The sequence below is a fragment of the Gekko japonicus genome, unplaced genomic scaffold (assembly GCF_001447785.1).
Source record: "Gekko japonicus isolate JY-2015 unplaced genomic scaffold, Gekko_japonicus_V1.1 scaffold377, whole genome shotgun sequence".
NCBI lineage: Eukaryota > Metazoa > Chordata > Lepidosauria > Squamata > Gekkonidae > Gekko > Gekko japonicus.
In genome coordinates, this window is record NW_015166432.1 from 792,639 (window position 1) to 804,267 (window position 11,629).

General features: G+C 42.0%; 1 protein-coding gene across 6 annotated transcripts in view; it reads left to right on the forward strand.

Annotated features, from left to right (window-relative positions):
• Nucleotides 1-11,629, forward strand: part of TCF4 (transcription factor 4) — a 480,671-nt gene that overhangs the window by 141,294 nt on the left and 327,748 nt on the right. For all 6 annotated transcript variants that reach the window (XM_015411865.1, XM_015411869.1, XM_015411868.1 and 3 more), the window contains 2 exons: nucleotides 4,111-4,172; nucleotides 7,858-7,954. In XM_015411865.1, coding sequence (XP_015267351.1) covers nucleotides 4,111-4,172; nucleotides 7,858-7,954 — 159 coding nt within the window. The remainder of the gene's footprint in view (nucleotides 1-4,110; nucleotides 4,173-7,857; nucleotides 7,955-11,629) is intronic.

Below are 11,629 nucleotides of genomic sequence, written 5' to 3' on the forward strand. Positions count from 1 at the left end.
ATTATTATTATTATTATTATTATTATTATTATATTTTTATGTAGTTTTTGGTGTATTACATATTGTCTTTTAACCCGTACATTACGTGACAGTTTATACCCCTTCTCCCTCCCTCCCCCCTCCCCCCTCTGCTGTTCCCATGCGTTAGTCCTTTGTTCGCAGCCACGGGCACAGAGTCCAAATCTTGCATTGAATGTCTTTTCTCCCTTCTGATGGTAACCACTCTAGGTATGTCTTCCATTTCTTCCTGATTTCTGTGGTCTTGTCTTCCCATGTGGTCTTCCGGTTAAGCTTCTCAATTATATCCGACTGTATGAAATCAAACAAATAATTATGCCAGATTTCTACTGTCCACTTACTCTTGTCCTTCCAGCCTAGAGCAATCACTGCTTTGCTTGCTCTATCCTAAGCAAAGTTGCATCTTCCCCATTGAATTTAGTGAACTTAAAAGGCTATATTTCCGCTTAGGGTGGCAATATAAGAGGTGTACTGAGAAAGTAGCTGGCATTTTTGTTTAACTTGCAGTCGTTACGCTTCATCCATACTGTACAGCCTGTTCTGAGATATTGATAGCTACAAGGTTATGCTATGTCCCTGTTGGATCCCATAAATTATTATACCCTTCTGGTTCACCTTGTTGAGACCTGATGGGGGCATGTGTACGGTGTTGTGGAGTTCCAGTTCTTACTGATGCACAGCTTCAAGAAGGTGGTGTGAGGATACTGCTACTTTTTAAGTCCCTCCCTCCAATAAAGGCAGAAAGAAACCTTGATGCATTTTTTCTGTGTAAGCAGAAATTGAGCAAGTGATTGGATTGGAGCTGAATGGGACGGAGCAGGAACCAAAGTACTCTTGGCCCTTGGCCTTTTGCTTTGGGGAACTGGCCCATTCGATTCTGAATCAGTCTGAGTCCAAGATACAGTTTGCTCTTCTTGGAGTCCCCCCAAGCAATATGAAAATTTTGATTGTATTTTTACTTCTTGTAAGTTGTTTTAGATCCCAGGGAGAAAAGCGGCCAATAAATATACTGACTTTGCTGTGTCCATTGCCTTGTGGGTTGTCCCATGGTTCCGGTGTTTTTTTAAACATCAACATAAAGTTTTGGAGGGAGATTACCTGCTGATTTATAGAATCATAGAATGTTAAGAGTTGGAAGGCACCTTGCAGGTCATCTAGTCCAACCCCCTGCACTCTGCAGGAGCATAGCCGAAAGATAGCCCTACAACATACCTGAAAGATGGTTGTCCAGCCTCCGCTTGAAAATGTCCAGCGAAGGAGCATCCACCACCTCCCGAGGCAATCTGTTCCACTGCTCAACCACTCTTACAGTTAGGAAGTTTCTCCTGATATTTAACCGGTAACGACTCCCTTGTAATTTCTACCCATTAGATCTAGTCTTGCAATCTGGAGCAAGAGAGAATAGATCTGCTCCATCTTCTACATGACAGCCCTTCAAATACTTGAAGACTGCTATCATGTCCCCTCTAAGTGAGAATTTGTAGAGTAACACCAATCGTTATGCCCACCTGGTCTCTTTTTCCTTTCCATCTGGCTACCAGGAATACAATGGAGGCTGTGAATCACTGTTTAGAGTCACTGATGGGCTTGGTGAGGCAAATAAACTGAAACTTAATCCAGACATAATGGAAGTACCTGTTGATTCTGAACCAATATGATACAGAGATAGGTGTACATCCTATGTCAGAAGTTATCATTAAGTCAAAGCTTGCAGTCAGGCCATGTTCCTGGGTCTACCATTATACTTGGATGTTCAGGTGATAACAGTGGACTGGTGTTGTTGTTGTTTTAACCACCTTAGTCTGTTTGCCATTGTGCCTTTTTTCCTGAAAAGGAACAGCAGTTGTATATAATTATTAATTCCAGATTAGAATTCTGTAACTAGTTCTCTGTATGAGGCCGCCCGTGGGGAATGTCTGGAATGACACAACTTGAATGGGTCATATTATGCTAGGTCATTGGGGAGGGACAGTGGCTCAGTGGTAGAGAATCTGCTTTGCATGCAGAAAGTCCCAAGTTCAATCTCTGATATCCACAGTTTTTTAAAAAAGTATCACCTGATCTGAAAGATCTCTACCTGAGACCCTGGTAGGGTTGCCAGGTCTTACCTGGCTACCGGCAGGGGGCCTCCCAGATCCTCCTTGAAGATCTTCTAGTGTGCATGCCGTGATGACGTCACCAGAAGTGACGTCATCGCGTTTCTGACATTGGGGGCAGCACTCTAGGTTTTGGGCAGCACTCTGGGTTTTTTGGCCTCAAAACCATAGAGTTTTGCCTTAAATCTACAGCATCACCCCCAACCCGGGAGTGACGTCATCATGCTATTGGTGGGGGATTCTTGGGGGTGGGGCTTTCCCGTGTCAGCCAGCTGGCCAATGGTGGATTGGGATCCCTGAAATAGGGGGATCCCCTGGCCCCACTGGGGGGATGGCAACCCTAGACCCTGGAGAGCTGCTGGGACTGAGGGTAAACAGTACGGCCCAAGATAGACCAATGATCTGTGCTAGTATAAGGCTGCTTCATTTGTTTAAATGTGGTTGTTGGTTTGTTACGAGGCCAAAGTTAAAGTTCTGTTTTTCACCTTTAAAAACCCGAATAGTTTGATTCCAGGATATTTAAAGGTCTAGCTATTAAGATATGGAACTAGATCCACAGAAAGGTCCCTTTGCGCTCCTCTCCATATCAAACTACCAATGGAAGTTTAATGGCCGGCCACATGGAATAGGGTTGTGTCACCGGTGATGCCAAGACTGTGGAACTCCATCCCCAGGACAACTGACTTTGTCCTCTCTTGATGGTATTTCAGCATCAGGCTACAGTAGTGCTATTTAGGAGAACAGTTGAACTGCCCAGTTAAGAGAGCCAGGATTACTGATTTCTCTTTGCAGAGAAATCTGATTTTGCTTGATTGATGAATTTTCCAATTTGTTTGGTTATAGATATTTTAAGATATAAGTTTATAGGGGTTTTTTTACGGTTAATGCTGTGTTCAAATCGTTTTGTTTGCTGCCCTGTGGGCTTCTATAAACTGAAAGGTGGGATAGAGCCAGTGTAGCAAAGGAGCAAGCGCGTTGCAGTAAAATCGGGAAGGTCTAGAATCAAATCTATACTTGTCAAGAAACTCACTGGGCCAGTCCCTCATTCTCACCCTCATCTACCTCTGTGAGGATAAAGTGGTGTAGCAGACAGACCCATGCATGCTTCCATTAATTCCCTGGAGGAGCTATGAGGTAAAAATGCACTAAATAAAAGAAGCTGAATGCTTTGAAAAATAAGGACTGCATTGGCTTATTATCAACCAAGGGATGTGGCGGGGGGGGTGTGTGTGGAACAGTCAGAAAATCAAGGGCAATGCTTAAACCCCCCCCCCCCCAGCTTTTTTTAGCTTTACTTCTTCAATATGTAGTTTTGTGGTTGCTTCCAGTCTGGATTTTGCAAAGACTACAGGGCACCACCTCCGCCCCGTCTGCCCGGGCACTGGAATGTTTGATTTCAGCTCTAAAATGGCATTCCTTAGAGTTGTTTGGCTGAGCTGTGAAATTTAAGTTCAACTCATCCAAGTTCCAGTCTGCTGAGCCACAGTAGAACCAGCCTGCATGTTTTTCTGAATAGGATGCTCCCCAAATAAGCGTGTAAAGAATTGGCGAAGGAATATTCTATCTAAAAGGGGGGAGGGGGGAAAGAAAGTGTATAACCAGAATAGCCTATCATTCCTTTCAGCGTTTGGTATGCTTTGTCGTCTTTTCATTCCCCCCCCCCCCCCTTTGAACCAATGTGTTCTTGTGCTAGGATTTGGATTCAACTTCTGGTGGCGACTTCCAGCCACTTCTTAAAGTCCTCTGAAAGACTGAGCGACTGGAATAATTTTTATGTGCAAACCTCTGGTTCCTGAGGGTCCAGTTCATTTCTGCTGTGAATTTAAATGAGTTAATTTAAGTGGTTGGGTCAGAAGCCGCTGTCATCGTGGTAGCCCTGTGCCTGGTTCTTAATTAAAGGCAACAGGAGATTAATTTGAAACATTAATTTAAAAGTGCCTATACAAAAGGAAAGAATTATTGCAATAAAGCCTAAAGAACTTTTTTTTGTCCCTAGATGTAGAAGACAGAACTAGCTCAGGGTCCTGGGGGAATGGAGGACATCCTAGTCCATCCAGGGTAAGTATATCTAATCTCTTTTTCCTCACCAGGCTTCCCGTGTATGTAAATTTAAAATCTAAATGTGAGTTTTACACCCGATTGCATAGGAAAATGTACATGTAAATTTGGCCACAGAGCAACCTCTTCCTAGAATTGCTTCTTATCTGATCCCATAGTTGAATTTGACACCTGCTCTATTGCTGCTAACAGGTAGCAAGAAACTTCATTAAATGTTTTGCCGTGCTTGTTGCTATCAGCCCTGGATCCATTACCCTGTGGTATCTCTGGACTGTAAGCTGTGTTTTTAGTTGCTGTTGACTTTTCATTTCCTATAGACATCTTTCCAGATGTTTTCACTTAACAGCCACAGTATATGTAATATGAAGTTCAGGCGTTTTTGCACTCTAGGAAATCTGCCAGGTTAGTACTTTGGCTTATTTTTTTGCCACTGTTATTATCATTATATGTTTCTTAACATTGCTGTTAAGCATATATAGAAATATATCAAACATTGTCATCATATACTGCAGAGAAATTAGTAAGGTACAAAGATACACGTACCAAAGTCATTAAAAAAAAGTTTCAGAGGGTAGTCATGTTGGTCTACAGTTAGATTCTAGTCCAGTAGCACTTTAAGAGACCAACAAAATTTTCGGGATATGAGCTTTTGAGAATCAAAGCTCCCTTTGTCAGCGACAATAATATCTGATTAATTATCATATGAAATTGTGTGTAGTATAGCCAGGAGATCCTAAGATTGTCTGGCAGCCTTAAGTTTTAGCTCTTTTTTTGGAGAGCTAGATTTATTCGGGCTGAGAGAGTTCTGAAAGAGCTGTGACTGACCCAAGGTCACCCAGCTGGCTTCATGTGGAGGAGTGGGGAATTGAACCTGGTACTCCAGATTAGAGTCTGCCGCTCTTAGCCACTACACCAGACTGGATCTCAGTATCTGACAAAGAGAGCTTTGAATCCCTTTTACCGTAAAAATCTTGTTGATTTCTACGGCGCTACTGGACTCAATTTAGCAGAGTTTGGTGTGTGTGTGTGTGTGTGTGTGTTTTTAAAAAACAGCTACATGGCCCATGATCATTTCTGTACATCATGAGAATATTCAAAGGACTCCAACAGGAGTAGTCATTACCTATTTTGTTTCCACCATACAAAAGACAATCATGGGTCCCTGCCACACGGCAGGAAAAACACCGGCCAAAGTGCGGCTAATTAGAGCCGCACCAAAATAGAGACGCCGCGGCGGGATCCCCTGAGCTGCGGCGCCGTTGCTCCCCGGCACGATCAGATGTTAAGTGGGTTTGTGGGGTACCTAACATGATTATAATGGGTTGCATTTGTTCTTGCAGTTACTTATATAGTTATATTTGTATATTTTGGGTTCATACTCAAATCTGTATTCGGTTGGATGATCACTTAGGATGAGTTGCTGAGGTAAATGAGATGATAGTAGTGATGATGATGATACTTAGGATATCTTAGAGCAGGGGTGTCAAACTCATTTGTTACAAGGGCCGGATCTGACATAAATGTCACTTTGTCAGGCCGGGCCGTGTGGGCCATAAAATGTAATGCCAGGTACTGGAGATAGCTACTGTATAAGGGACAGCAGCTGGTGAGTTAGTGTATTCTCACTGCAAGTCCCCATGGGCTGGGAGGGAGGTGCAGAGGAAAATCGACATAGGCAGACTGGAGAGGCAGCAGTGCAGCACTGGGCAGATGCTCCCACGATGCTTGGCTGCTGCAGATGAGGTTGTTCTGCCATGCTGAAGCCACAATGGAGTGTCTCTGCTCACTCCCTCCCTCCCCAGCACGTCCTCCCTTGCATCAGTGGCTTGCGGGCCACATAAGAGCCCTGGATGGGCCAGATCTGGCCCCCGGGCCTTATGTTTGACATCCCTGCCTTAGAGAGTTGAGGCATCCACAGTCTTTTGACACTATGCTCCTAACGGTGGACTTCAAAGCATACTTGGATTTTCCTGCTTAAACAGCCACAAGCCAATTGCTTCAACTGTCAAGTCTGAGATCGAAGTGCATTATGTGGGTGAACTGAAGCTGCTCCTCAGATGTCTCCTGTTACAGTGCTCACACATTTCTTCCTATTGATAGTAAGCAACAGACGTATTAGTAGTAAAATCGCTGATATTTGTGACAGCTGGAGATTAGAATTATAGACCTAAAAGTTTTGGATATTTGGAGGCCATGGGGAAAACAAACATGCAGGTTTCCTTTCCTTTCCTTCCCTTTGGGGAAAAAAATGTGGGGAAAATGAAATATATGCAATACTGTCTTATCAAACCTAAATTTTCCTGCTTTAACATTTAGAACATAGAGTCTAAAATTGTGCTGTGTGGCATATGTATACAATTTAAAAGCATAAATGCCTTACAGAGCAATCCTAAGTAGAATTACACCCTTCTAGGTCCCTTTGCTTCAATGGACATAGTAAGGTTAAACCTTGTTCTACAAACAAAATTACAAATGCACCCAGCACTAACGAGAGGGAGTTACACACCGCTACCTGTGCTACCTTACAACAAGCACCTTAGTTGTTGTTTTTTGCCCTGTGAGAGGCAGGAAAAATGTTAAAATTAGAAGAAGAAGGAAAAAAAAGTGTATTATTTGGCCAGAAACAGTCCCATGCAATTACAGTAAGACTAGCAACATATTGGGCTGTTAGCATTAAAATTTATTACACCGAAAACATCAAACTCTTCAATAGAGTATTATCATACATATAATAGCAAATTATTTGTGGACAGAATAAATGCAGTTGCCGTGAAACAGTTTACCTTAAAACCATAGACAAGCTTATGTGTTTCAAGTGCCATCAAGCTGTTTCTGACTTACTATGAATTAATGACCTCCAAAATGCCCTATTCTTAACACCTTTGCCCGGTCAGATCTTGCAAAGTGAGGGGAGTCTCTTCCTTTAGAGGGTCAATCCCATCTCATTTTGGGCCTTCCTCTTTTCCTGCCGCCTTCAGGTAAAACTTATCAGAGCAAAAGTATAATAAGCTGTGCTTACAACTGACAGATTGCATAGTTAATTGGTACATCAAGGCTGTGAAGTAATAAGGGGAAAGTCAGTTTCCACTGAGCCAGAATTGCCTAGAGTAAGCTTGCTTGGAAGTTCCTATAAATAAAATACGTAATTTTAACATTTAGTATTTATCATTATTGGGTCCATACCTATAACAAATGACAGTGTGAAAGATTTGAAAATCCGTATCACAGTTACACACACATGCACACGCACACACAGAGAGAGCATAATACCAAATTGGTAGGTAACACAACAATAGGCACAAATGGACAGACCACAATTCTGCAAATGTTCTAAGTTTCATGGTTAAATGGAATTTACACACAGAAAGCATTAAGCCGCGTAGTTCGAGTTGTTCTGTGGTGACGGTGCAAAAGACCCATATTTTTCTTTGCTGTTCTTCTGAGCTTGTTGAGATAGTCTAGTTGACAGCTGTGTGAAACAAGACAGAATCTTGTTCTGATTGAGGCTGCCTTGAAAAAAGGCTGAGAGGTCATGAAATAAATAATCTTTCCAAGAAATTGCATAAATAAAAATGTTTTTAAAAACTATAATGTTTTTCTACTCATAATATATTGGGAAAATATCTCTGTGATGTACTTTAATGCACTTTTTATACTTACTTTCCCCCCCCTAATTCATTAACAGAACTATGGAGATGGAACTCCGTATGAACATATGACAAACAGGGACCTTGGATCACATGACAATCTATCGCCTCCTTTTGTGAATTCCAGAATACAAAGTAAGAAGACCTTATAGTTCTTATTTGGATTGTGTGTTGAGTTCTGGTTGATTTTCAAATGAGAAGAAAGCAGAGTATTCTACTTTCCCCCCAGTTTTGTTAACTAAATGTTCATATATTTTCTTCGGTAGTTTGATTGTGTGAGAAACCGAATTTGAGTCTTTTCTGCAGCATCACTGAAATACCCCAAGCATTGCTAATTATATGTGTAGAATATATTGCAATTTCCATAATCGTTTTTTTCTTAGCGAAAGTAGTATCAGGTATCATCTTCAGATGCATGATCTGCTAGTATAGAAATAGTAAGTGAATAATTGGAAGAGCAAAAAGTGCAGAACTGATTGCACAGGGGTACTTATTTCAGCTGCCCAATGGCAGAAGGTTAGCTATCAGTAATCTGAAATGGGTTTCTTTGTATAACAGTGTGAATTCACCTCTAGGGACTTGCAGTCTTTGGGCTGTAAACTTCTACATTAAGGCTGACCGTGTCTGCAGCACGCTCTGCTTCTGACAGCCAGTGGTATTTGCCAAGTGTGTGTCCTCACAGTTGGATAAAGCACTAGGTCACTATCTTTCTGACTTGCGGGGATCTATTTCAGCAGCCATAACTCTGGCTGTCAGAAGAAAGTCTTTAATTACTTGCAAGTGTAGATAGCAACTTCTCTTTAATCGCGGTTGATAAATGAGTTTGGTTAAGATAAATATATGATGTAAAAAAAAATATTACTAATCCCCTTCCCTCGCCAAGATCACTCCCTACTACGTGCGCTCGTCAATGGACTGACTGAGATTCCTCAGTTTAAAGCAACTGAACCTGGGCCAATGAAAGCACTGAGTTGTGACTGTGATATATCATTCTGAGAGTAATGTACGTCCCCTGAAATATTCCTTGTCTTTTATTATGAGGAAATATTTGTGAGTTGTTTAACATGTGGGGCAGTGCTGAAGCTTGCAGCAATGCGTATGTAGTCACACACACGCACGTAGTTACATTAGTTTCAAGGGGCTGGCTTGCGCCAACAAAAGCAAGGAAATTCTGACCCTCCCTTCTTAACTCATACTATATTAGGGTTGACTCCCGGCAATGTAAATACAAACTTTCTGCGTGTCCATGGCCTTCTGTGAAACCCACTGCGCCAAGTGATGCTTTCAGCTCTGACCTTTCCACTTGGATTTTTGCAACGTAAAAGTTTGTTTCTTTTGTCTCCCTTTATTTTGGCTTCCTTTAACAAAGAACGTTTTAGCCCCTTAAGTAATCTTCGCCAAGAAAATTGTGCTTTCCATGGTTTAACAGTATATTTGTTTTGATGGGAGGGGGAAAGTATTTTTACAAGCACCTTTTGAAGCAGTGAACAAACATGTTCTGATTAGAAATGCTGGGAAAAACAACACTTGTGTTTATTGAAGTATTGGAGGAAGCTTGATTTTCAAACCTAAACAGATAATGGCCCTTTTGTATTTGCTGAAAAGTCACTGGAATTCTTGCTTGTCTACACCGTTAGGAATGCTAGGTTGAAAAGGCTTGTGTGTTTTGAATACGCATACTCCAGTCTGAGTGCTCCAAAAACATTTCAAGAATTGAAATCCTAAGTGGAGGTAAACCCTGTAAAGTCCATTAACATTAATGGACTTAGAAGGATGTAAAACTGTTTAGGATTTCATTATGAGAGTACCGATCTTCTGTGTGCTTGAGTGTTTGTGAGAGAGAAGCTAACAGCTTCTGACAAGTGTGTTATTGTGTAATAAGCCATGCCTGCCATTGGAAGCAATGATCTAGCCCCTGCAATCTACAGCATTTTGTTACCTTAATTTAAAATGTACTTTGGTAATTAGAGCAGATTCTCTTTTAATTCACATCTGTTTAGGTGGCACAGTTCACTAGAATCCACTTTGTTCAATTTCCCCATTCCTTTGGCACTTCGCTGGACCCTGAGTCTAGGCTGCAGAAGGTGGGCAAAGGGGATAAGAAGAGGGGAAGATCTCACAAGGGAATTCTCAGCTCCTCTTGTGTCTCTGAAAATGAAATATAAATTTGTTTGTTAAAAGGTCTAGGTAGCTCTTCCTGGTCCTTCTTCCCCGGCAACTCTGCCTTTTTTGTGTGTGGATAGTAGATCCGACTTAGAAACGAATCCTGGGAACACTTCAGTCAGAGCAAAATTCTCCTCAGCTTTTCCTTCCCCAGAACGAAAAGTGAGCCTCCTGTTTAACTGTGGGAGGCAAGGCCATCGCCTGCTCTGTACCAGGGAACACTGCTCTATCTGTGCACCTGGCCCTAATGAAAGTGCCGGTCTGTCAGATAAGCTGCCTTGTCTGAAACATGGTATTTGAGTGTTTATGGAACGCTACATTTTCCAACTTGGGCATTTTTTTTGAACTGAGAAGGCCTGTGTTACTGGCTAGACAGTTTACCTGATTGTAACAAAATTGTCTGTGAGATGAAGTTGGTGAGTGAGAAGGCAGAGCTCCCAAGCCTGGCTTCTAGAAAGATGGCTTTTAGACAAGGCAGGGAGAAATCCTTTGATCAGGGAAAACTCTTCAGGCATGGCATTTCAAGGGCATGCAGTTTTAAGGAGTGTGATGTGACCTGGACATAGAGTGCTAAGAAGCCTGGATACCTGCATCGTGTTTCTATATATCTGAGAATGTTTTATGCTGCTGCAGTAGCAGCTAGGATTAAAATCATGGCAATTGTGAGAACCGTCCGCTCAGATATTTAAAATGGAACAATAAAAGTTGATGGAGAAAATGGCTGCTTTAAAGGGTGGACTCTATGGCATTGTACCATGCTGAGGCCCCTCCCCTCCCCTCCCCAAACCCCACCCTCTCCTGGATCCACCCCCAAAGTCTCCAGGTATTTTTCAACCCCGACCCGGCCACCCTACTACTCATTTTCTAAAAACACTTGGTGGTCACCAGCAATGTTCCCTCTAAGCTGTGGAGTCTTGTGAGCAAAAGTTCTGCTTTGTGAGCTGCTGGCATTAAAGTTGTGAGCAAGCAGTTTGGCTGCTGCATGAATTAGTTTGCTCTGGAGCCCTCCTTCCTGAGCTAAGACAAGAATGTGTGATCCAGCGGCTAAAAAACTATGAGCTAACTCACACTAACTCAGCTTAGAGGGAACACTGGTCACCAGGAAAGGTAAGAAACAAGCCTGATAAAGGGCCAATATTAAAAACCTAGTGTATGATTATTATATACAAGGATACATGTATTTTTTTAGAAAAGCAGCTAAAAACATAAGGGCCCAGTGAAAGCCTCGTTATAAAGTACAAGTGACTTGAACATGGGCCAATACAAGTGACGTTTCTGCCCCTTGGAGGCCTTCTTCAGAGTCCAAACAATTTGAGGTACAGATTTTTACAAATGCTACATGTTACAATGAAATAACAAACGATAAGTTGATACTCGACCCTAAAAGGAATGCTCTCGCAAAAAAAAGATGATTAAATATCAATAATCATATAAAATAATAAATTTTACTTGCAATGTGGTAAAAATGGATTTTTGTATACAGTAATTATGTACTAGGTTTTTAATATTGGCCCTTTATCAGCCTTCGTTCTTACCCTTGTGGTTCTTGATTCCAGGTACTGGGGTCAGGTTTGTTCCCCCCTCCCTGAGTCTTACCACCAGGAAAGGCGTCAGCAGGCACTGTGGCACACAAGGGTACTATGCGGG